Source organism: Athene noctua, chromosome 2 (genome assembly GCF_965140245.1).
Source record: "Athene noctua chromosome 2, bAthNoc1.hap1.1, whole genome shotgun sequence".
Lineage (NCBI taxonomy): Eukaryota > Metazoa > Chordata > Aves > Strigiformes > Strigidae > Athene > Athene noctua.
In genome coordinates, this window is record NC_134038.1 from 124,325,669 (window position 1) to 124,353,412 (window position 27,744).

At 38.5% G+C, this 27,744-nt stretch overlaps 1 protein-coding gene across 1 annotated transcript in view; it reads right to left on the reverse strand.

Annotated features, from left to right (window-relative positions):
• MALRD1 (MAM and LDL receptor class A domain containing 1) overlaps positions 1–27,744 on the reverse strand; it is a 290,211-nt gene that overhangs the window by 8,729 nt on the left and 253,738 nt on the right. Inside the window, exons 36-37 of the mRNA XM_074897495.1 lie at positions 3,496–3,578; positions 3,317–3,407 (exon numbers count right to left, since the gene is read on the reverse strand). Coding sequence (XP_074753596.1) covers positions 3,317–3,407; positions 3,496–3,578 — 174 coding nt within the window. The remainder of the gene's footprint in view (positions 1–3,316; positions 3,408–3,495; positions 3,579–27,744) is intronic.

A 27,744-nucleotide genomic window follows, 5' to 3' on the forward strand; every position in this document is an offset into this window, starting at 1 on the left:
TTTTCTGGTGAAATAATTTATTGTGTTGGACTCTGAAACTTCTTCTCCAGCTCTTGTGCACATTCCTGTGCTATTTCTGTTGAGGTACAGATGGACCTGCACTCCATTTTAAAATGTCCTGGGAGCTAGCCACTACAACTGTTAATGTGCCTCTGGAGGACCATCTGGCAATGCCTGCATGTGAGTCTATATCAGTAAGGAAAAAGGAGACATTAATAGAAATTATTAAGAATTAGCTAGCAGAAGAATTTACTGAAAGGCATGTGAAAGCTTCCCTGTGAAAGAATGGCTGAGCAGGCACTCCTAGAGTTCCTATAGTGCCTAATGACTTTAAGAAAACAACATGACCTAGGAAGTGGACACAAGCCTTTGAACTGAAAATGAACTGTAGGAAAGTGTCATTCATGTGCACAGTTAAATTCCTCTAGTTCATCAAATCCCCTTAAAAAAAAGATACGGAGTAAAATCTCATGCCTCTGTGTGGTGCTGTCACATTGTACATTTTGCAGACTTAGGCAAACACAAGTCACTTCTTATTCTAAAGCCCTGTTTTAAAGATTCAGACTTCAGTATGATAACATTGGCTGCATTTTAACTAGTCACTTCTGATGACTGATTATGCAGTTAAGGAATAATTTGCCTTTATTTACTACTATGTTTCCAGCTCTGATTTTTGGATACCAAATCATGCTAGGCATTAGGTACATGAAGAGGGAGAGACAAACTGATGAACTTCTCAAATTCAAAGTTTCAGATTTCATTGTTTTCACAATTTCAATCAAATTGCCACTTATTAGCTAGATTATTTCTAAAAATGCATTTTAACTTACCTGTTAAGTTAATGGTGATTAAAACCAATGAAATAAATCTTTTTATTCTGTACCATGGGCAAAATGATTTGATAATCTTAGTCAGTTCCTAATAGACAAAGCTTGGAACCACAAAAATTTCCATCATCATAACTTACCTTTTTGGCAGCTCCAGTGAAAATAATCATGACCAGAATGAACTTCGTTGTGTAAGCTATCTAACTATCTATTTCACAGCTCTGATTCTCTTCATTTCAGTGCCATAGTAAGAAGATCCTAATTAATCCATGTTTTATTATATATCTAATAGAACACTTAAGTGTTTGACATCATATTGCAACAGGGTACCTTTTCATGTACAAAAATGACTCTATTTTATTTAGCATGTATGACTACAAGAAAGGAAAAAAAAAATCCTTGAATATAGATAGGAAAAAAAATCCTTGAATATAGATATATGGGTAGAATAGAAGTGGATGGCAGTGCAGTAACCCTTAAACAGACATTTATGAAAGAAAAAGGTAAAAGGGAGTGTTTAGAGCACAGGAGAAGTAGTGTAAGAAAAAAGTAATAATTTATTTTATTTATTAAAAGACCATCATGTTTTGAGAAAAAACATTAGACTTTTTTTTCCAAAATATTAATTGAAATTACAGAAAAGAAATATCAAGCAGCTTTTAGAATACAACTAATCTTGCACTTCTGAGGTGCCTTTCCATGTGTACCTTAGCAAGCTATAAAAATGTGAATAAATTAAGTCTTAAAGCCCCTCTGAAGTAAGATAAGGAAATGCTATTATTCCCACTTTACAGAAGAGGAAGCAGACATAAATAAAGTAGGTGAAGCTATGCACTCAGTTAACAGTAGCACAACCACTAAATGTTCCTGCTTCAACATTTTGCTTCTGTGTCCATAGACAACTTTACCCGTCAGGGGTAGCATGCAGTGTTAGGAGATATGTCAGCAGTAGTAATGTGAGGACAGGAGTCTGCACAGTTTAGTAGATAGTTTGGGAGATAACAACATCCCTAAAGAGAGAAAGGTCTATAGAAGAGCACAAGCTTAAAGAAAAAGAGACAGCTTTGAAGATGAATTCTGGAGAAGAAATGAGGGGTGAGGGAAATCTAACAACATGAAAATGGACAAAGCAATGCACAACAGGAGTTGATGAAAGGGAGGAAGGGACAGTGGTATGTACTTGCTGACATAGAAGAATCTAGCAGAATAAGTCAGGAGATGGACAGAGAAGACATACTACTGTTAGAGGAAAATTAAAAACAGAAAAAAAATTTCTTAAATTAGGGAGGAGAGAGAAAGTAGAGATTATCAAAGGCATGACAGGAAGGGCTAGGAAATACGTCTGTGAAATAATGAACTGTCAGTCTAAGCCCTGTCTTAAAAAACCTCTGAACTCAAATAATTGGTTGGACATATCTCTAGTACTACTAGTATTGTTATTCAAAGCACTTGAAATAAATTTTGAAATAAACTATCACTAATTTTGCCCCCCCTTTTTTTTTTCCCAATTTTTCCTTTACTGAGGATGCACTTTATGCAGTAGGTTGTCAGAAGATAATCTAGTTGCTATTTGCACTAATAGTAAGCATAGCACTGGGTGGAAGAGATATAGGTTTTGAAAAGAAATATCAATCACCAGCTACAGAACTCATTCATCCTTGAACCACAAGCCAAGAGATCTGTGCGGGGTAATCCTAGTGCAAAATGGCAGTATTGGATAATGGGTGTGAGATGAAGAGGCATGGGAAATGGGTGGAAGGAATAGGTAAGGTGATGTGGGTGAGACATATCTAAAAAAAACACTGATTAAGATGACTAATACAACATTAAAACAGAAAGTCAGACTGTGAGTGTGTCTGCAGTAACTAAAAGAGAGGGGGCAAACACTATGATTTGTAAAAGTGGTTGTGTAATTCTGCAGTATCAAAGCTTGCATTTTTTCTAATCTGTTGAAGCTTTTTATGAAAAACTCTAACATTTTAAAGTAGAAAACCCCCCACATTTATTCCAACGAGTTATCACAGGGAAGGAGAAAGTTCTCAGATGTGTGTAAATACTGAAATATTTAGGGAAAAAATGTCCCAATAGGTTATGTGTGGTACCCAGTAGCTTCGTAAAGAGCTGTGAAACTGCCTGTAAGAAACTAAATTGGCATCAGAGGTTTCAAGAAACCATAAATATCTCCTATTTTCCACATTTAATGATCAAGTACAAAAACCAGGGCTTCTGCTGTTAAGATGGATGAATAATGAATTTTATAATTTAAGAATAATCCTACAATCTTGCAATCAAAATATTCTAGGCAGTCAAGCCATAACTTATTGTCTCCAGACTGGGGTCCGGCTTTTGTTGCAAAGTTAGGTTTTATGCATATCAAGGCAAACTAACTGTGGGGATATTTTAAAGTTGAAACCAATGATTCTGGGCAGTTAGCCATTGCTTTGTGCTACATTTGTGTCTGTTTTACACAAAATAAAAGTTTCACTTACGTTTCTGGCACTTTCTTCTTCGAAAGAAAATACAAGGCAGCAGCTGTAATTTTAATCAGCAAGAAACTGATACCCAACCCAATCCAAATATCTGCAAAATCAGAGCAATCAAAGACAGAAATAAGTAAAAAGAAACACTTAAAGAATGAATTGAAAGATATTTCTTTTTACAGACCCACCATTTCGAAGGAGACTTGAAGCAGGAGGCTGAAGAGGCTTAGTGCTTATGTGGCAACGGTTTCCTTTCCATTCTTTTCCACATCTGTGAATAAAATAACAATTTTTGGAAAAGGGATAAGCAAGGATCATAAACAGTGATAAGCACACAAGAAATGCAAATCCTTTTGAGCACTTTTGCCAGTGACTAAAGATCACCCAGGAAACACAAAGAGCAAAATCAAAGTTAATAGAATGAAATGTGAGAAATACACGAAACAAACTTAAGAGAGAGAAAAATAAAACAAAAAAAATTTCAAATATTAGAACTGGATGCCTTGTACATTTTGCCATCACAGCATTCTCCCACAGCAAAAGAATTTTGATTAATTTCCCTGTTATCCCCCATGTGGGGGTTAAACACATTTCTGAGCTGAGGATCTGGGACACCAGTGTAGACAAGGAGACACAATTAGAGATGAGAAAGATGTTTTTCTCCCCCCACCTAATCTGTCTGTCTTTTGTTTTTCTATTTTCTTGTAAAAATAATAGCCCTTCAACAAATGCCTCTTCAAACCAAAGCACTACATTTGAGCTAACAACTGCAGCCATGTCAATTATTTTAAATTTGCTGTTTGGTTCAAATCCAGTCTTGATTTGAAGTAACCAAAATAAAAACAATCTGACACAAGTTTTGATGTTTTACTTTACACTCGTTGCTTAACTGTTAATCACAGTCACCAAAAAAGCGCGTTATCATTTCTCACTTTAATTTGTCTGTATTTAACTTTTGGCTTCTTGCTTTTGTTGTGGTCCTCCTCCACCAGAACGAAGGGTCTTAGAGACTCAGGTGAGGGTCGGCTGCCTTTGCTGAGACAGGTGCGGTTTGGAGCACCCCACGTAGCCCTTCTGGATACCCAAGGGAGTCTCAATATGTCTGTAGGCACCTACATTTACAAACCCTAAATGATAACTAATCTAAAGGGTTGTTAGAGAGCAAGCTACATACTGACATCTAAATTTCAGGCGCCCCACTTGATGAGCTGAACCCCACCCTGAGTGTCACACTGAATGACTTCTACCAACTTTTCAATTATCTGCATAGATGGTGGTTTATGAGCTTCATAAATTTTCAATTTTTTTTTTTTTTAAAAAAAGTATCGTCAAGAAGAAGTGATGGTAGTAATGCAGTTTCACTCCTACTAATGTCAAATTAATAGGAAATCAGTTTCACTTCTGATTTATCTCTTACAGTTTCACAAACTACTAATGTGGGAGGAATTTTATATGGAATTGCTTTCTCACTGTAACACCATTTTTTTCATAGTCACCATTTTTTTTAAAGTAATTTGTATTCTTTTAACTGTGTTTTCCTCTCCTGCTCTTAAATGTATAAAACAAAGTCTCACATTTACACAATTAAATATTTATATTAAGGCTATTTTATTTGAACATGTGAGAGAGAACTTCATGTTCCTTATCCTAGAAGTAGCACACTGAGTTAACTGAGGCACTCCAGAGGGAAAGGAGTATATCATTTTCCCAGAAAATGACTGAGCAGGGTGGATGTAGGGAGAGGAAGGCTAAGATGATAGGAGCAGCAAGCATCTGTCTGCAGCCTCAGTGAAATTTAGAACCCTGAAAGGATCAGGACATATCAGAAAGCAGATCCAGCCCAGTCTCAGACATGACAGGAACAAGCTGACTTCACTAAAGACCAAAAGAAGCTGATGTGGGATTTGTTGCAACCCAGTGGACCACTGAAAAATAGTGGGCGGAGAGCATGCTGAGAGGAAAGTACCAGCCCTACTCAAACACAGTGGGCAGAGAGAGATTTATTTAACCCATTTTACCCTGCAGCCCTGAGTTTTCTCTGGTTAAAGGCTTACCTTATTGAAGGCTAGTAACTGGTATACTAATGAATCTGAGTTTTAGAGACTGGAGCCAGTAACATTCTGACATGCTCATTTTGAAGAAAAAGTGGCACAATTTCAGCTGACAGCTCTGACTGAGCTGGAGACCCATTGTATTCAGTGACTGAAAATACCTGGTCCCTTCAGTCCTTCTTCAGCATGCTACAAAAAATCATGTCATTCATAAGCTGTTCTTTTATGCAGACTGATGATTTTATACAAATGTCAAATTGCAGTTGGGCTCATACCAAGCCCTGTGGATCCATGTAGAAACATTACAATCTGATGGTAATCACCCATCAAAATCATTTTGTGATTGCTCTCAATTGTATAATTTCCTTTCTTCCCATTTGCCAGATTTTCTGTTGAGCTAGATATGCTTTTAACCAAAATTGCCCTCTCTCTCATCACTGCAGAACTTACTTGACTGTAAAAGAAAGAATGAGAAAACAGATTTGCAGCTGTGCACAAGCACTGCCCAGACATGGCAAGAGAAGGTGCCATCTGCTGTTCTGGAGCCACCAGGGCATGGCTCACCACAGAGCTGCAAAGAGGTAGTTCTCATAAAAGAGGGATGTGTACTGGTAAGAGTATGGGAAAGTTCTACTACCCAGAAATAACTAAATATATCTTTAGATGCTATGCTCCCATTTATTGATTAAATATTTCCACATATTCATGCTGTGTTTGAATTATGGATAAAAATGTTAAGCACCTTTTAGCCATATAGATAACTAGTTTATCTTATTATACATACATATAGGTTTTATAATGAACTGCCTTAAATTGGCCATTTATTCCCCTCCAAACCTCTGAATCTCAACAGTATTGTCCTATGTTACCTGACACACACCACTTAGAAATCTAATGTCAGACTATCAACGTGTAATTTTGGCCAGTGAAATGATTTTCCATTGTGTCCACCTAGGTTGTTACCAAAAGTGTCACCTTATAATAGTCATTTCTTTAAAAAAAAAAAAAAAAGGATTAAATATGGATTAAGGTAAAGCAAAAATATTATCTCTGAAGCTTGGTAAGTGATTAGGACAAATTAAAACACAAATAGGTGGGAAAAAAATATTGTAAAGCATGAAGCATGGGGACATTTTATAGGGAGAGGGAGGAGGCAAGGCAAAAATGATGAAGATAGTAAAGACAACATAGCTAATTCTCAAAGATCTGGATGGAAAAACAGTGCAAAACACAAAAAACTTGAAGAGTGACTATATCTGTTGGTTAAGAACTCCCACTTGTATCTTCACACATTAATTTATTTGTTCATTTTTATCTTTGGCAGGGGAATTTAGCAATCATCCCTGCCACTGAGGTAAAATACAAGACTATCAGAAAACTCTAGGTTATAATTTGGAGATTTATTTAACTCTTCCTAAGGTTTGTCTGTTCATTACAAAATGCTGTCTTCTCAAGTGAAAAAACAAACAAACAAACAAAAAAAACCACAAGAGAAAATAAGAGTTACAGCTAGCTGAGAAGCCTGCAACTTTCAGTGAAGCTACAAGAAAAACGGGAAAATTGTTAATTAACACCTTTGGGTCTCAGCTGCTACAAGTACTGCCTCCTGCTTTTACTGAAGCCAAGCATTTCTCTGCCCAGAATAGAGGGAGACTTGTCTTAAATATCCAAAACAATTGTGTTTTGTAGATGTCTTACTAGATATTGATGCTTTTTTATCTATTCTCTCTAGAAACTCTACCTGACTACAGTGATAGCTGTGGTGGAGGAATCAGTAACTTGAGAGAAGAGAATAGAATGAGATTTTTAATGGCACCAGTATCTGCCAATAACTCAGATTATAGAAGATAACAGTTCTAGACCATGAATTTAAAATAAAATAAATAATTCTAAACAATCTACTGCAGCTATTTCACTCCACTGTAAAGCTGAGTGTTATTTTCAAACAAATAAATATTTTAGGCATGGTCTTCTATGGGAAGAGATTTTCATAAGAAATCCAGAAGTTTGAGAATATTTTACACATTTAAAAATGCTATATCTCTCTATATAATTTTATATTAAACAAAATCCAGAAACCGTTGCAGGGCATAACCAACGAGTCAAACTGTTTTGGAAACTAAACAAAACTTATACAACAAAACACAAAACCTACTGTCCTTAAGGAATGAGATACATCTACCCAGTTCTCTGAGTATGACTCTTTGCAGCCTTCTGCCTGTGCAGTCCTTTGCAACTGTGTGAGGTAGGTCTTGAAATGATGTTCTTATACGGTGACATTTCCCATAGACTTTATTTTTTGTCCAATGCGTGTAGGACTAGGTGGTGGATAAAAGACCAGAAGTGTCCCACTTTTCATCAAGGAATAAAATAAAAATATCAGGAAAAAAGGCGGGAAAGGCAAGTTCCAAACCAAGTATGGTATTAGTTTATAGTGTTTCTGAGGACATGGAAGAGGTTTCCTTACCTGTTTATACTGAGGGCACAGAATTTATATTCCTGTGCTTTTGTAATCACAATAGAACAGACTCAACCCACAGACTTGGTCCTTTGCCTGTTACTCAAAGCTGTATCAGTGAATAACGGTAATAATACCAGACAGCTTTATAGGAAATGAAGTCAAACTTCACTTTTGTACTGTGCAGTCCTTGGCACATGCAATCCTGAAGTGAACTTTAATTACTCTAACAGCTCCAGGTAGGTCAGAGAAGCCTGTGGTAGGTACCCAAGAGATGGGTTACTTGAAGTCCAGTTAATGAAGGAGAACACTCTTAACTACCTACCCACTGCTGTGCATGGACTGTACTTACAGTGCTTTACTTTCAGCTGGGAGGTAGATAAGTTGCTTCTTCAATGTCACTATTAGCTTCCTCTCTGATGAGAGCAGCTGGGGATATGCAAATACTGAGGCAGTGGAAGGACCTTACAGAGTGCAGATCAGCCATGTCTTCTGGGCAATGTGTTAAATCTTCATTAGCAGAGTAATGGGAATTTTGAAGAGCTTCCTCAATAATCCTTTTCTGCTATTTTATTTTTAAGACAGACAACTCTGAAAAGGCTCTGAATTTATCTCTTGAGCCATGAAGCTGAAATTCCACATTATTTATGTACAATTAATTTCCTTGGACTAATTACATCTTGACTAATTAGCAGCACCACTTTTTACATGAGTCTTAAGCTTATCTGAAATACAGAGATAGCCATTGCAATCCATTCAGACAGGAAACTCCTCATAGTTGAAACAGGAGGAGCAAGAGAGAAAGACAGATGAAATAGCACTTGAATACTTTCATCCCAGTGCACATCCTAATCTACCCTGCCTGACAAAATATCTTCTGCTTATTAGCAAGTTCTTACGGGAAAGTCACCCTGGAAGGGAAAATGTTAGCCCTCCAAATTTGCTTCTAGGATTTCCAGCTCATTATTTTATAATATAGATATTGATAATGCAGAGGAATGAACTAAGCATTGGCTGTGTTGCTGCATCCTGTGCCTGCAGTTATGGTTCTTCTCAGTCAGAATGAAAAATAAAAACCAGATAAGGTGTCTGTTCTTTTGGATGTTCATTCAGGGCAGGTTTAATTTACAAGGATGTGTCTGACTGATAGGCTGCTGCATTTCAGAATATCAAACTTTATGCTGTATTGAAGGTAGCATATGCAAAACTCAAAATAAATCATAGAATCTTGGAATCATTTAGATTGGAAAAGACCTTTAAGATCAAGTCCAACTGTTAACCCAGCACTGGCAGGTCCACCACTAAACCATGTCCCTAAGTAAGTGCCACATTTACACATCTTTTAAATACCTCCAGGAGAAGTGACTCAACCACTTCCCTAGGAAGTCTATTCCAGTGCTTGACAACCCTTTTGGCAAAGAAATCTTTTCTAATATCCAATCTAAACCTCCCCTGGTACAACTTAAGGCTCTTTCCTCTCATCCTATCGCTTGTTAATTGGGAGAAGAGACCGACACCCACCTTGCTACAACCTCCTTTCAGGTAGTTGTGGAGAATGATAAGGTCTCCCCTGAGCCTCCTTTTTTCCAGGCTAAACAACCCCAGTTCCCTCAGTCGCTCATCATAAGACTGGTGCTCTAGATCCTTCACCATCTTCGTTGTTCTTCTCTGGACACACTCCACACCTCAATGTCTTTCTTGTAGTGAGGGGCCCAAAACTGAACACAGTATTTGAGGTGCAGCCTCACCAGTGCCAAATACAGGGAGACAATCACTTCCCTAGTCCTTCTGGCCACACCATTTCTGATAAAAGGCAGGATGCCATTGGCCTTCCTGGCCACCTGGGCAGACTGTTGGCTCACATTCAGCAGCTGTTGACTAACACCCCCAGGTCGTTTTCTACCAGGCAGCTTTCTAGCCACTTCTCCTCAGGCCTGTGGTGTTGCATGGGGTTGTTGTGATCAAAGTACGGGACCTGGCACTCACCTTGTTTAATCTCATACTGTTGGCCTCGACCCATCGATGCAGCCTGTCCAGATCCCTCTATAGAGCCTTCCTACCCTCAAGCAGATCAACACTCACCCCACGACTTGGTGTCATCTGCAAACATACTGAGGGTGCACTCAATCCTTTAATCTACATCACTGATAAAGATATTAAACAAAATCAGCCCCAGTACTGAGGCCTGGGGATCACCACTTGTGACCAACTGCCAACTGGATTTAACTCCATTCACCACAACTCTCTGGGCCCGGCCATCCAGCCGTTTTTTTACCCAGCAAAGCATACACCTGTCCAAGCCATGAACAGCCAGTTTCTCCAGGAGAATGCTGTGGGAAACGGTGTCAAAGGTTTTACTGAAGTCCAGGTAGACAATATCCACAGCCTTTCCTTCATCCACTAAGTGGGTCACCTTGTCATAGAAGGAGATCAGGCTAGTCAGGACCTGCCTTTCATAAACACAGGCTGGATGGGCTTTATCGCCTTCTTGTCCTGTATGTGCTGCGTGATGGCACTCAAGATGATCTTTTCCATAACCTTCCCCAGCACCAAGGTCAGACTGACAGGCCTGTAGTTCCCTGAATCCTCCTTCCAGCCTTTCTTCTAGAAGGGCATCACATTTGATAACCTCCAGTCAACTGGGATCTTCCTGGTTAGCCAGGACTGCTGATAAATAATTGAAAGTGGCTTGGCGGGCACTTCCGCCAGCTCCCTCAGTACCCTGGGGTGGATCACATACAGTTCCATAGACTTTTGTGTGTCTAAGTGGTGTAGCAGATTGCTAATTATTTCCCCTTGAATTATGGGGGCTTTATTCTGCTCCTGGTGCCTGTTTTCCAGCTCAGGAGGCTTGTACCTGGAGAATAACTGTCTTACTATTCAAGATGGAGGCAAAGAAGGCACTAAGTACCTCAGCCTTTTCCTCATCCTTTGTTGTTATGTTTCCATCTGCATCCAATAAATGATGGAGATTCTCCTTAGCCCTCTTTTTGTTGCTAATGTATTTATAGAAACAATTTTTATTGACTTTCATGGCAGGAGCCAGATTAAGTTCTAGTTGGGCTTTGTTCCTTCTAATTTTCTTCCTGTATAAACTCATGACATCCTTTTAGTCCTCCTGAGTGGCCTGCCCCTTCTTCCAAAGGTCATAAACTCCTTTTCTTCCCGAGTTCCAGCTAAAGCTCTCTGTTCAGCCAGGCGAGTCTTATTACCCGCCAGCTTGTCCTTCAGTACATGGGGACAACCTGCTCCTGCACCTTTAAGATTTTCTTCTTGAAGAATATCCAGACTTCCTGGAATTCTTTGCCGTGCAGGACTGCCTCCCAAGGAACTCTGTCAACCAGTCTCCTAAACAGGCCAAAGTCTTCCCTCTGGAAGTCTGAGGTAGCAGTTCTGCTGACCCCCCTCCTTATTTCTTTGAGAATCAAAAACTATCGCTTTGTGATCGCTGTGCCCAAGATGGCCTACAACCACCACATCGCTCACAAGTTCTTCTGTGTTCACAAACAGGTCCAGTGAGGTGCATTCACTAGTTGGCTCGCTCACCATTTGTGTCAGGAAGTTATCTTCCACACACTCCAGGAACCTCCTAGACTGTTTCTTCTCTGCTGCATTGTATTTCCAGCAAATATTCGGTAAGACAAAGTCCCCCGTGAGAACACAGGCTAGCGACTGTGAGACTTCTCCCAGCTGTTTATAGAATATGTCTATCTCCTCATCCTGGTTGGGCTGTCTATAACAGACTCCCACCATGACACCTGCCTTGTTGGCCTTCCCCCTGATTCTTACCCATCAACAGTCAACCCTATTGTCACCTTCATTAAGTTCTAGACAGTCAAAACATTCCCTAACATACAAGCCTACCCCACCACCTCTCCTTCCTTGTTTATCCCTTCTGAACAGTTTATAGCCATCCATTGCAGCACTCCAGTTGTGTGAGTCATCCCACCATGTTTCTATGATGGCAGCTATCATAGTTTTCCTGCTGCACAATGGCTTCCAGCTCCTCCTGTTTGTTGCCCATGCTGTGTGCATTGGTGTAGATGCAATACACCTCAGCTGGACTACTGATCTTGCCACCTTTTGGAGAAGCCCTAATTCCTACGTGACCATTCTCAGGTACTTCCATTCTTCTCAGGTTTAAAACACATCAATAACCCTTGCGTCTTTTCTGCCACATGGATCTCCATCCCCTACCTACACCGAGATGGCAGACTGAAGGACCTTGCTAGCACACTGTCCCTCAAACATTGGCATGCTGCTCCCAGGCTTATCTCTAGTGAGCCTGGTTTTATCCCTTTCCCCCTCCAGATCTAGTTTAAAGCCCTTTCAATGAGCCCTGACAACTCCTGTGCAAAGATCCTTTTCTCACCTTGAGACAAGTGTGCCCCATCTGTTGCCAGCAGGCCTGGTGTTGTCTAAACTGACTCATGATCAAAAAACCCTAAAATTCTGCTGGTGACACCGGGCTTGGAGCCAAGTATTGATCTGCTGTTTCTTCATGTTTCTTCTCTCATCATTTCCTGCAACTGGAAAGATAGAGGAGACCAGTACTTGTACTCCTGATCCCTTAACCAGTTTTCCCAAGGCCCTGAAGTATCTCTTGATTGTCCTCAGACTTCTTGTTGCAACTTCATTGCTGCCTGCCTGAAAAATCAATAACAGATAATAGAAGGCTGTACCATGGTGGGAAGCTTTCTCTTCACATCTTTAACACGGGCCCCAGGGAGGCAGCAGACTTCCCTAAGAAGTGAGTCTGGTCTACATTATTGGGCCTTCTGCTCCCTACAGAAGGGAGTCTCCTATGACAATGACCTGTCTTTCTTTTTTTATGGAAGCAGTTTTGACACAAGGCATAGGCTGGCTTAACCTCGGTGACATCTCCAAGCTAGATGAACCGTTGTTCTTGTTATTGTTTAGTTCCACTTGCAGAGCCTCACACCCGTTATGCAGGGATACCTGGGAAGGTGGTGCAGTCACAGAGGAGAGGGCTGCGCTGGCAGGAACTTGTCACCATTGACCCCTATCCCCTAAGTCACTGTGTTCAGCCAGGCAGAGAGAGGACATGGAATCTTCCATATGATGCACCCTGTCTGCCTGCTGGGCCTGTCCAGGGAAGGTTGGTGAGATTCCAGCAGTCTCTCTTTCTCTGGAGCTCCCTGATAGTCCTTGGCATACTCACCTCCCCCCGCAGCTCCGTCACTATGCAGAGGAGCTCCTCTCCCTGGGCGCGCCTCCCACAGCCACGCTCACTGCTGCCGGCCCGCCCTGGCATAAGGGCAGGGCACAGCCTGTGGCCTGGCACCGGGGTGCCAGCGTGTTGTCCCCGGAGCCCTGCCGGGGCAGCTGCCTCAGTCGGGGCGGGTGCGGAGCTTAGGGAGGCCGTGGGTTCCTGCCAAGTGGGTACTGTTGCTGCCTGGTCGAGCTGGCTGGCAGGGCTTCAGCACCCTTCCTGCAGCCCTGACGCACACCCTGCGTGCGAGCTGCCGTGCCACCCGCTTGCAGATGTGCCAGGCCCCTTTGGCTGCAGTGTTGGCCACGCTCCGGGTCACTGGTGCTCCCTAAGGACTTATTTTATATGTGGGGGAAAGGCTTGGCCTGGCCAGGTCCCATCAGCTGCTGTTGCCGTGGGCTGCCAGTGGCTCTCTTGGCTCCCCCTGAGGTTCCCCCAGTTTGGGAAACCGCCCTGTGCACCGAGCTGGAGTGCTCTGCTGCTGATCGTGCCAGCACTGGAGCCACTCGCCTCAGCAACTGCCGATACAGATGTGTACTTAATTGCTCATTTTCCTCCTGGCATCTGATTCCTTACTGGTGCAATTATTTTCTCCAGTCCGAGATAGATAAACTCTATCACTCTAATGAATCAGTACTACATATGGCTCTTGGATAGGGGCAAATGACAAGAGAAGAGCTTTGCAGTAGGGAATCAAGTCCATGACCTCCAAGAACAAGCATGAACACAGATCCTCATTAACTCGGCAAGAAAAAGTTCCAACAAGCTGTATTTTCAAGGAAGACTTTGATGAATGTGAAAAATTGAATGCTGAAATCTGTTGGGTTTGGGGTTTTTTTCTTTCCTTTTTTCTTTTTTCCTTTTTTCCCCCAACAGCAGCAGTTTTGTAATAACTAAGGTTGTTCAGTATAAAGCAATGTTCTACATTTTCACTTTTGAAAGTTGTTAGCTTTTGTCAATATGCTGTATTGGTTTCACTTTTCTCAAGAGCCCTCATGCTTTATGCTGAACTGGATAAAAGGTTAAAAAAAAAAAAAAAGAAATCCTATGTGATGTTAGCCTAGCAGCATTCAGAGCATTAAATACAAAAATATCCATTTGGCATCTCCTCTGCACTTCTTCAGATTTAATAATTTAAATACCAATCTTGTTTGTTGAAAAAAATTGCATTAAAAGGAAGATTGAGCATTAAGAAAATACCCTGAAATGTTAATCATCTTTTGTGATCATGGAAATGCCTACAGAATTTTTATTTTTACTTATTTAAATCTACACAGATGTGTAAAAGGAATTTCTCAGCAAGTAACACAGACAAAACAGAAAAATTAAGCACTAGACAAACAACATTGACTAAAGCTGCTTCTGCCCACAGAAATTTCATAAATAGATGGGAGTGAAGTACACTCAAGCATGCAATAAATATAAAACCAGCACTAATTTCTATTTTTGTCTACAAGTGTTAGTAACATAGCTCGCTCAGTTACTGACAGAAAACAATTAACAAATGGGAAGTCCAAAACGAACCATTACTACTTGTAAGAGCTCGCTGTCATTCTCACCAGTGTCTCTTGGCCAAAGTACACCTTTTTATCTGCTGTGAGGCACATCTGCTTTTCTTACTTTTGTCTGAAACATTTTTCATACAGAAAACCTAATCTGTTTTGTCATGTGTGCATTCGGAAGGACCAATAGTTAGTTAACTATTTAGTGTGCATTGTATTAGTAGTATCTAAATTAAGGCAGTAATATGTAGTTATATTTTCCTGTGTATATGACTTTACACATTCTAGTATCCTTTAGAGATGGTACTTATGAATCTGCCACAATGCACCAAGCCAGGATGTTCTGTGTGAACCCGGATTTGCCATTGCTATTTTATAGTACATTACACAGGGATCATTACACGAGTGCTGACATTATTCAGGAGCTGTGCCATAACTATTGAAGGTCACTACCTCCAGGTTGCTCCAGGAGTGGTGACAGAATATACAGGGGTAAAAGAAAAACAAGCTACAACTTAGTTCTTTGCAGAAAACAGAGACTTTACATCCCCTTGCTGTATCAGTGTAGAAGAAGCTTCTCTGCTTGCTAGCCTTTGCAGTGTTATGCAAAATAAGCTTCCCTAGACACAAGTATGATGAAAACAGCAACTCTTCATTCCATTATGGGAAAAAAATTAACCTTTACTTCAGCGATGTAGTTATCCATTTGCACTCTAGCTATTATTAACAATGTTCAAAAAGACAAAAAAAGCTGAATCAAAGTATACAATATTCCAATAGTGAATGTTGCATGAATGGCCTCAGAAGATATCATACTTGTGATTAATGTAACTTATAATGAAAATAACTGATAATGACTGTATCTAGAATTAGGACTCACATTATTCTGTTCATTGTTAAGCTCACAGGTGTGGGACAAGGAGAAAACTTTCTTGGAAAAGACGGGTGAAGTGGATGGCAACCTTGAATGTCAAGAAACTGTAGCATGTAGGTAAGGGCACATCAACCCACTGGGAGAGTCAGATGTTCTCTGAGACACTGCACAGTTTAGCCCATTCGTGTTCAGGAAGATGGAACAGGGCAGAGGAGGTCTACTAAGGTGAGCAGAAAAATAGTCTGTCTCACAAGAGAATTCCAAAAGAGTTCAGCTTGTTTAGTCTACTGAAAGAAAAGTTGAAAGGCACATGGCTTTTCTCTAGAAACCCTTTGGATGATAAAAAACAGAGATACAGAGGGACTTTTTAGGTTGGTGGAGGATGCTGGCAAAACCACAAATGGGTATAAACTGGCTATGAATAAATTTATGAGGAAATTACTAGTATCTGAACAGAGGAGCAAGGGTGTTACCCCTCTTGCATTTCTCATAGCATGTTGCTTCAGGAGAGTCAGCTAGTATCCTCTGTACTTGGTACCACATACTCTAAAGATCCTCAGATGCTGGAAAACCCCAGTAGTACAGCAAGGTAGAGAGGAATATGCAAGCCAAGAATTCCCCATGAAAGAAAGCTAACTAAAATTCTGAAGAGAATTGTATGATGTGACTGTGTGTGATAACAAGGGCCTGAATTTGAGGACCCAGATATAGCCTCTGTTCTGAAAACTTGCTAAAAATCATAACTGGCAAATACAAAAGAATCAACATGATGCAGAGTAATATGAAGTATAAATGAAATGTAAGTACTCTGAGAAAATATTTATGCATCCTCATAGATTATCCAATAAATGCAACTGCTCACTTGTACCATAAAGGTATGCACTATGCATAAAGAGTAAGATAGCAGACATTAGAGATTATAGTGATTAAAATCATATAGCAGAGACTGAAAAGATCAGATTCAATTTATACAGAAGATGAGTGGGAGCAGATATGCTGAAGGTAAACAAAATGATATATGGTAAATGGAAGAAAAATTGTGTGTTGCTGTCTATCCTCTAGAACATTCAATCAAACTGAAAGGAAATACATTTTAAACTAATAATAAGGAAGCTATTTGTCACATAGTTCTTAACTGACCTGGGAGAGTCCTTGCCATAGCAAGTCTTAGAAGCCAAGTATTTAATGATATATACTAGAGACAACTCCTTAAAACAGACAATGTAACTCTTTAGAGATTGCAGAGCTTAAAGTGCTAACTGATGGCAATTTGAAAGAAAATTCATGTATTCATATATTGGCATCATCTTCTGTTTTTTTTTTCTCCCAGGGTGTGCTGGTGGCTACTCCCAGGTCCCCAGCATGACACACTGTGATTACTTATTGCTCTTATAGCCACAGAGAGGTTCTCGTTACAGCCTCTGTTGAATAAGAAGAGGTTACCGTTAGAAGGGAGGACTCAGTCAGTGTATCTAATTGCCTTTTGTACAGATACACAATGAAACTATGGTGACTGATTTTAAAGTTTTAGAGTGGGACTTAATTTTTCTAACATTAACCACCTGAAAAGGGAGGTATCAAGACACAGTCTGGACAAGCTTAGACTATGTGAAATAAAGAGACAAAACCTCATCTGGATCCTTTACTATACTATTAGTTATAACAGTGTCACAATGACTAGTTCAGATTAGATAGGTACATTTAGCTGTTACACAGCTAGGCAAGAGGAACAACACCTTAATGCTTGCTGTTAAATATTTAAACAGAAAACAAGCAATGTCTGATGCTAGAGTAGGAGCATGAGGGTGAGCTTTGTATCACGGACAGCTTGCAAATGACACCTTGTTAGGTCCAGGCAAACCATTTATTAAAGAAGGAAAAGTAAATATCATCTCTAGCTTCAGTCATTTTAAGTAGAGATGATTGGAAAATTTCAGAGCAAATATTTTTTCACTGAAATTAGTTGACACATGAAAAACCTCATATTTCACAGAGGATACGAATTGAAATTTTAAAGAAATTCTGTCAGTCTCTGAAACCTGCCTGATCTGCCTGATTTCTTGTCTGGCTCTTACCCTAAAAACCTCAGAACAAACCCAGATTTTGAAGTTACTCTGCTGAGAATAACACTGATGTGAAAAACAAATCACTTCATGGCTTCACTAAAATTCTTCCTGTTTCAGGCCAGTGTGATAGTCTTGTACATGACAGGGTTTTTTTCAGTGTATTTTATCCTATCATAAGGAAATGCAGACCTATATGGAAATTACTTGCTGTGTCATTTGCTTTTGTGTTTTTACTCTTCAGTGAAATAGACCCCAGCAGAATTCACTGAGGCGCACGATCTATTTTATGGCACAGAATCATTCAGCTACAGCAGTGAAGCAGAAGTATGTGTTCACAGCAGACAGTCAGACCTGAAATTCACCATTTCAAACAGTTACGCTCTTTTTTATGCTACCTTTTCTGACCTTCTTAAATAATAGTTTTCTAGTAACAGGTTTTCCACTCATAAAATAATGGTTAAAAGTCTCAGCGAGACAAGTCATGAAGCTACTCTTTGTGCTGAAGAAAGGATTTGGTGCTAGATTCATCAGGGAAATGACTATTCACTTAGCTAACAATTAAACAAAATGAAATTCTTAATATTTCTTAAAAAAAAAAAAAAAAAAAAAAGGAATTTTCTCTAGGACAAAACCAATATTTCAACCCAACTTTCTTAAAAAGTCAAAACACCAGAAAGCATATTGTTTAATTCTAACTGATGCTATCATGAGACATTCACACAACAGAAAAAGAAACAGCTTGAAACAATCTAGTAGGTACACTGATGATTGACCGGTGGAGATCAGAGTTCAAATTATGTCTGAGTCCTGACTTTCAGCCCACTGCTTTTGAGTCTGGAGCTGTGCTTTGTAGAAAGTGATCATCAGAATAAATAACCTTGCCCATAAAAAACTCTTGTAATTTTAAACTTGGATAAACCAGTGAAAATTATTCGTTTGGTGAACTAGAATTAAAAGATGGAGTATTGGGAGAGCAAGGCTGGCACCTTGCTGACTGAGAGAGGTTGGTGCAGGTACTCCACATGATACACCTAGCACAGTGAACACTTCACAGGTGAGAAAAGGGATTTATCTCCATTTCTTCTTACTCTAAGGAACCTAGGCGATTGAAATAATAGAAATTACCATTTATAATATGAACCTGCTCAAGAAGTCTGTATCAGTATGGTGGTATCTGAACTGTTGAAGCAAAGTGAAAAAGCTCACTGAAGAGATATGCTTTAGCTTAAATCATCTTACAGTAAAGGACCAGTCCTTTATGCCAGTCTGCCTGTGCATCTTGTTTCCCAGTACTTTTTTTTTTTTTTTTTTTTTAATCTTATATGCCTTTCTTTCTTTGCCTCCCTCGTGTTTCTCTTTCTTCTATTCTTTCCCTCCCTCCCTTTTGCTATTTGTGGAACATGCACTTGGAGCTGATGCTTGATTTGCTCTTGAAGAACTCTAGGAAGGGGAAGAACACAGAAAGAGAGCAAGGAGACAAAGAGAAACACTGTTTACATGTTTGAGTCTCAGATATAAGATATGTCCCCCTAGCTGCAACTTCTAGAGGACTGAATAAATAAGATTAAGGAATGACTTGACAGAAAGCCTGACCATGCATCTGTATTGACAACTGGTAGCAAAATTGTTTTGCTTTCAGAAATGGCACTGGTTTAATATTTAGGCAAGATTAGGAAATAATGCAATAAAGTATAGAAGAGACATCTAGTTTTAAGATAGACCTGTTAATTTCAGAGAAAAAACTTTTTGCTAAAATGACTGTTCTGTTGATAGAACAGGTGGGGTTACGTATCAGTAGAATACCTAATAGAAGATCTGAATATATTTACAGGAGCTAGATATTTTCACACAGATCTTAATTTTCTTGCTTTGTTTTTTCTAGATTGTGGGTTTGGTTTTTGGGGGGTGGAGAGTTTTGGGTTTGTGGTTGTTTTTTTTTTTCAGTTTTTGCTTTTATTAGCTTTAGTCAAACTGTAAGAGTACTACATACTCACTAGTTTATTATCTGCGCTATAACTAGATAGGTAAGAAATAATAGGTATTTATTGCAAAATCAGTTTATGTATCTGCTTTTCACTGCTGTTTATCGTCTGAATAGCTTTCATATGGATAAATCTGCAATGTCCAGGTGAAATTAAATAGTTATTAAAAAAGCTTGAGCAATAGAAAAGTTTTGTCTGTATTAAACCATGTATTTGGCACAAGTAAAAAAAAAAAAAAGTGATAAATTTTTTTTCTTTTCTTTTCTGCTGCCTCTTTCCAGCATTAGTCTAGTCTTTTTATCAGCTGAAATGGTCTGCTTTAACCAGAGTCTGCCAACACAGGGCATTGCTCCTGGCAGGTGTATTGTAGTATATATTGGAGACTATAAATCATTTTTGTCATTTTCAGACAGTTGTTAACTATCTGCTTACATGGGAGACAACACTGTACAATAACATCTAATGCTACTGCTTCTCAACATCATACAAACTGGGTGTACAATTACAGGCTAAGATTACATCAACACAAACACATTCTTTAAAACTTTTTGCTTGCATTTTAAATGCATGTCTATAAGGAACAAACAAACAAAAAAGCCACAAAACTTCTCTTTTGCTTAACCCTCCATGTAATACAGACAGTGGTCTGCACTCAATTTCAATCTCTCATCCCCCTGAAAAGGCTTAAGTTCTGCAATAAATTCTACACATGACAATGTGGTCCATGGAAAAGAATAATGCTGGGATGTCGCTGCATAAATTCCACAGTCCTATTGATATTAGAGATGAATTTCACAGAAGTTTGGAGAATTCACTCTCTAGTTTCTTGCTAATGAGTTAAATTTATGTAATCTTCAGAGAAATGACCTTTAAACAGTTTATGAGAATCTAAGACACTTTAGATGCAATAAAAATAATTTCATGACAATGCTTCTCCCAGCTCCACATTCTGTTACTGTTGTTATGGTTACAGAGTCAAGACTTTAGAATTTAGGAGAGTCTGGAATTAAGGATTCACATGCAATTTCAATTCAAACCCTCATGCATGCGTGTACAGGCACAGTATTTAATTGGAAGATCACAAACGCCCCCCTGCACTTGCCTCCCAAGTGAAAAAAAACCCTAATTCTGGTATTCAGCTTCGCAACAAGATTATTATCATGGCATACAGTGGAGGTAATTCACTGTGCCTAATAAAAACCAGAAAAAAACTATTGTTATTATGAATAGCTAAATCATCTCTTCTGTCACCAGTGTTCAAGCCTTCAAACTTCAGCACTTAAGACTTCTCTATTAGTTGACATGAAGAGAAATTTGAACTGCAAATACATTCTTGAAACTTTTATTAAGGAGAATAGGTAGGTCTAAATCTGATTTATTTGCCTAAATTCGATAGAAGAGTTTATTTCAACTGTTATACTTGGCACTTTGATAAAGCAAAATCTTTCCCATTGTCTTTAGTGCACCACATATTGCTAATAATATATGGTGAACTATTGCTAATGATAGAAGTTTTAACAGCATTCCAGTATCCATTCAATAAAGTCTTGGTTGCAGCCAAGGAATATGCAGTACAGATGAAGAACAGGGAACTATTCCACTGATGTTATTCCACTGTGCAGTAAATCACTGTTCTTGTACAACTCAGAGCAGTCTTTATGCTCCTTTAGCGTGTACCACCAGACAGAACAAAAACCTAGTTAACCTGCATTTCTGGTCAACAGACCTAACAGACAGAGGTAGCATCAAAAAATCTGTGAGGTCAAACAGTCCTCCTGTGTTCTGTTTTTCTACTGATTATTTTATGTCAACAGTTGGGATAAGGTGGCAGGGAGCCATAACAAACATTCCATATTAATAAGGGACACATTTACATTTTGTAAAGGCACAGGATCAAGACTTTTATATAAGCTGAAGTCAGCTTTTATATAGCTGAAAAACTGATTTCATTAGCTCACTTCTCCGAATGCAAGGACATTGTAATTTTTCATTTATTTGGAATAAAAAGTGTAATTTTTTTTCTGCATGTTTCCTAACAGCTAATTTTTTACTACTCTTGAAACAGCCTGTTACCAATCTGGTACAATGCCCTGCCTTTATTCTTCCACATCATATAGCTGAAAATCAAGACAAGATATCTTAATTTCACAAAGAATTAGTGCAAGAAATGTACCACATTACTGCACATCAATTACTTTTATAGTAAATTATATTTATAGTAAATAAATTCATCTTATAACAAAGCATGACATATTCTGAAATGTGTTTTCAGATATGATCTGAGCTAGCCAACTGTGTGATATGTAAAAGGAGACTCAACTTATTTGCACATGACAGTATTCTGTTTTCTGAATGAGCTTAGACTTTGATGTTTTCTAATTCCTTTTTTCTAGTTTTTCTTACTAGAAGGATTTTCTCATAGCAGTTCCTTTGAATCTGTTAATGTAAAACCAAGAATAGCTCGAAGTTTTATCCTCCTTTTCATGATGTGCTTGATGACCTGCTGCTTTACAACTTGCCAGTTTTGTAATCTGAAATTTTCCTGCCCATTGTTGTGTCCTTTTTCTTGTCTTGGGAAGTACTCTTAGAGCTCAGTAGTCTATGGTACATTTTTTCTCTCTCCAGAACTTGTACAGTATAAATTTCTGGTTATATTGTGATATTAACCAAAACTCACCATCAGGATTGATGGTATGTCTGGACCTGGACTACTAAATCCCAGAGGATATAGTGTGGGCACCAAGGATGTGCAGAGAGCCACGAAAATAGTGACAAGCTAATGCAAAGCTATGTTGTTGGCCTTCTTGCCATTTTATCATAGGACATACGATGCTTGCTTTTCATAAAGAAAATTTGAGAATCTCAGCCTGTTTCTTTCCAAATGTAAATATGTGGATAGATTGCATGTTTGTTTTCAGTTTTATGTTAAGTTCCTTTAGCTGGCATGATTAGCTTTTGTTGAACCCTCTGACAGAGGAAGCAGCTTGCTCTTTTCCCAGGAAACTACTGAGCAGCCAAAGAGCTGGGAAAAAGAGCACATACCAAAGATGAAATCAGGATCGACAGGACAGGGAGACAGAGCCCAGAGCTGCCAGCTTGAGGCTCAGATAAAGAAGACTGAGAAACAACTGAAAGGAGAGACACTGGCCCTCAGAGACAAAGGGATGGTTCCTCGGGACCAAAGGAGAAGGAGCAGAGCTCGCAGCCACTCAGAAAGTGTCTGAGTTCACTGCAACAAGCTGGGAAGAAAGGACACATCTGTGAGGACAAGTAGGCAAGGGGACAGTTGTGAGTAAATGCTTTTATTTCTACTCTATTGTTCCCAGTCACACTGAGTTTTCTCAATTTAAATAGTATTCTAATTTAGATTCCAGTAAAACCTGGCTTTTGGTTTAAAGGCCTTTTTGTGTTTAGTCTGGACACATCCACTTTTAAGATAGAGCAGGTTGCAAGTACATCTTATGGGACAAAACCAGCACAATATTATTAGGAAAAAAAAAAGCCAAATGTTTTTTTCTTAGCCTGGGTTTGACCTTAGGCTAGGTCAGAAAATATTGCAACCCTGGCAGCCACAAAATTAGTCTCCTTTTGGGGTCCCTATCTTGTGGATGTGACAATACAGTAAAACTTCCAGTAAAAAACACTGACCCAGGTGTTTTTTGTGTCTGCATCTGTTGGTGTTTTCCCACACACAACTACAAGCTGAGACATGCAGCTGCTAGGAAGTGACAGGAATCTGAGCCTGCCTCTGCTTGGCTGAAAAGGAGGCAGACTAGAGGAAAACATCCTGCATGATGGGCTTTGTCTGTGAGCCCATGGTTGGGAATTGCTTTTGTAAATATATCTTTAAAGCACATAGACACTCTTCAGCTACAAATTATAGTACAAGTGATAAAAAAATTTTTTTTCTTTATTCTCTCATTTATTTCTTTATTGAAGATTTTAATATATTGAAATATTACATTGTATATAGGTGATTATTAGCAATTTTAATAAAAAGATGTTTTGCTAACATTGGATTTAATAATGCCTACTTTCCTATGTGTTCACGTCCATTCATGCTCTCAATAACATCACTTTTCTCATGCCCTCATGATTTTGTCCATCTTCAGCCTATTTCTTTCAGATCTTCTCTACGATAGTCTCAGCTCTCTCACAGGAGCATATACTGATGGACAAAAGTTAGCACCGTGCCATGAGACAAGAGTGTGCTGATTCGTTGGTTAATACATGCAGGGCAAAGAGGATGGATAACTACTGAGGTCATACTGCCATTTTGCCTTATTTTGGAGAGAGCAGAGGACTACAAATTAGGTTTTCATGTCTTTCTATAGTACACATTTTTTCAAAAAAATTCTAGGGTTATCACATCTTGGACATCTCTATCTCTTTTGTCAAGATTGGTCAAAATTGACTGACTAAATATGGATTTGGGTGGAAACAGTCATGGACTGACAAATAGAATAGCAGTACAGCTACACTAACTTTATTTCCTTCATGTATCAGGATTAAAAAAAAAAAAAAAAAAGTTTAAAAATAAATAAATTAAATTTAAAATAATAATAATAATAAAAAAGTTTTAAAATACAGAATTTCTCTTTTCTGTTTGTAACTGGGCCCAATGTCTATTAAGACTTGTATGTCCCAATAATGTTCTCAGACATACCTTTTCTCATGAGTCATTCTGGCTGAGTAGACTAAGGGAAGGCACACCAGTTATTTACTATAAATTCCAGAGAGCAGCCCTGCACAAGAGCTGTATCTTGAGGAAGAGCACAAGGGGAAATCTTGATGAACAGACTCACTTCTAGCATAGGCAGCCACCTAGCATACACTGTGGCATGAACAACCAGTGCCCAGAATTTTGGTGGGCAAATCTCCTCTCCCTCTCCTTTCTTGAGCAAATTTTGGCTCAGACCTCAAGCGTACATATGACTGAGGGCCCTGCCAGCTTTCCCCCCAGCCTTTTAATAAACTCTAAAATGACTGGACAAATAGAATGCCAAAACATGAACTCTAATCTTAAATCTATTAAAATAAATAATTATTGTCTAATGTCTAATTATTTGTTTCTTGCCTGCTTATAATAAGTAGGAATTATAAGGGGTTATGGTACTTAAGGAACAAAATTTTGGGATGCTGTACAGCACTTCTTAAAGTTTGATTCATAAATATATTTGTAATACTTTATGAACATATAGATTTTCTTCTTTAAGTGGTTAAAGTTATAGCAGACTTCTATTACAAGGAATTCTATTCAGGACTTTTTGCTCAAATAGCCATGAGAGAAAGGAATGTTTGTAATCCTCTTTTACATTCAAAGACTTAATGTGAAGGTCAATGGTTAGGTGAGGATATAATCATAAACACTGGAGCAGTCCGGATTTCTGAAGATGGAAGAGTAATGGTGCTGTCTACTGTCTACCCATAACAGGTTGCAAATTATAGTATTTTCTGAGCCTCTTTTCTTGATTTGGTTTGGTCTTCCAACAAAAATATATCTTTCTTGATACTTTATGATTTGGACAGATGGTAAACACCCCAGAACTGGTTTGTATGATATTTCTACAGAGGATCTTGCTAAGAAAAAGAAGTGTGAAGGGAAAGCAAACTCACCAACCAAAACCAAACTAATGAGTTGTTCTAAATACAAATGAAAAATAATATCTGTGTCACTGGTTTCACATAATAGATACTTGGTTAGTATTACTTTAGAAGAAAAAATATTTCATGCTCGATCTGAAGAAATCTCAATATCAAGAAACTAAGGCTTCAGCAAAATAAGACAAAGAATAAAACCAAATTAGTTTATGTTAAGAGTCATGAGAAAACCCCTAGAATTTTAAATTTGGGAAATCCTTTCATAAGGATTTTTCAAAAATTACAACTGCCAATCAAATACAGAATGTGTACTTGAAGGACAGGGCTTTGTCACAAACTTCACATCAGAGTATGAAAAAAATCAAGGTTAAGTCCTGTCTATAAGTACTTTATACTGTATTGCTCAATACCATGATGAAATCGTTTCATTGCTCAACAGACCAGCACCTTATTTCTCATCACTTAAAATTTTAACTCTGTGAGTGACTGTTTAGCAAAAAATTCAAAATTAAGAGGAAAAATAAAGTCCAGTGTTTCATTAAAAACAGTATCTTCAAGTCTAGCACAAACCCAGTTAAAGTTCTATTTCAAAGTAATTCCTTTTGATAAGACATGAACAAAATCCTGCCCAATTTATGGAGTGAACGTTGGTGTAAGGTGGCTGGATTTTTCACTTTACACTTCCAGATGGAGACAAGAACATTTACATCAGCAGAATAATTGGTTCAGTTATTAATAAGTGTTACTACTGTGAACTTCTTTTAGTGCTCAAGAATGAAGATAGAAATATAAAACCTATGGAGCCAAAGTACTGGCAAGAGTGGAAACAGAATCTGTTGCAGGTGTGTACAAATTGTAGAACTTGTATGAACATCAGCACAAATCGAAGGATTTACTCAGTTTTGTAAACTGAGTACAGAATTATTTTTTTTTATTTTGCCATTGAAAAGTTGCTAGTATCTCAGACTATCCTCAGTCTTTTCTTGGAGGGTTAAGGGTTAACCTGAGATCAACACTTTGTGTTCATGCACTTGGTGTTGTGAATAACCCTTTATATGAATCTATTTACTTTTGATTTTTTTTGTTTGTTTGTTTGTTTGTTTGGGTTTTTTTTCCTGAGCATTTAATGCTGTTTTGGTGCATGTCCCTAAGCAGTTCTGTTCCAGCTCTTCTTTTACTTCTTCCTCAAGAAAGAAACTCTGAAAACTTACTTTCCACGAGGATTCAATAAAACCAGTCTTCCTGTTGCTCTGGTCACCCACACAGCAAAAAGGAAGTTAAACTGTTTGCTGACATATCTCTTATGGTTTGGGTCTGAGCCTTTGCTCTTGAGCCTGCTGCCAGAAGTTTGACTTGCACAGACAATACTTTGTGGGTGGTGACTTCACTGGGAATCAAGAGCCAAGAATTGGAGAAATGTCCTGTGTGCCATATCTGTGGTGATTAGTAAAGCATGACTGGATCCACACTTTTAAAGTTACAGCAGATGTGCTTATTTTGTGGTAAACATGCAGTGGAAGAAAGTAATTCTCTGGCCCCTAAACCCCAGTTTAGTTAATCATAAGGAAAGTTAGCAAATGCAGTATTTTTCTCATGACATTTCATAAACACAGGGTTTCAAAATGAATGTGGATGGAAAGGCCAATAATCCTTCCATCCCTTGTGATCTGCACAGAATTGTGGTTTGCCTGAACTGGCTAAAAAATCAGGGTAATTATTTGGAAAGATTGGCACTATTTAGAGAGCCTGCATATCTGTATCAATTCCTATCTTACCCTTGCATTCTTTGGAAAGCACAGATGAATCTTGATACATTCATTGCTGACAGATATGTATCCTAGATCCAGATGTGGAATTTCTATGAATACTGATATTTCCCCTACAAGGAATTTAGTTCACAGTCATCTCTAAGAGATCTCTAAGAGAGTCATAAACCAAGGTTTACATAGAAGTAAGTAGAAATTAAAATATTGATTGCTGTTTAGCCTAAGGATACCTGATTCACTCCTGCATATGCTATGTGACATTATGAACATAAAGGTGAAAGCCTCAGTTAAAGCTGAGCAGTGATTCAGGTAGAATAAGCCATTCCAGTTCTGCTTTAGTACATTACTGAAAAGAATGTTTACGGAATATTCTTAACTAGAGTCTGGTACTACATTACTAAGGTCCAGCAGAGTTTATTCATCAAACTTATACATACATATATCATTGCCTTACTCTGGCACTAGTCTTCCAGAAGCCTCAGCAACATTAAAAATTAAATAGCAAAAGTGTGCTGTTTATTAATTAGGTTTTCAGCTTTTTGAAATAAGCGCATAAGAAAATCCAGGTGTTCTGCAAGAACTCATATTATGCTTCCACATTTTTAGAACAGTATTGTTTTTTTCAGGAGCTGTTTTACTGGCTTCTCAGGGTACTCAAAAGTCTCTAGAGCATGTAGAACCTTAACCTTTGTTTATGTACTTAAAATTTACTATTGCAGTTCCTGTGTTTATTATTATATCTGGGCCCTGTTTCATCAAGGTAAACAAAACTCCAAAGAGTCCTTCCCATGAAGAGCTTGAAACAAGCACACAAAAAGGGCTGGAGGAGAGGGAGCACTGTTATAAGCTCATTACTGATAAAGAAGTCACAAAGAGAGGTGAACTTTATTAAGTAATAGTGCAT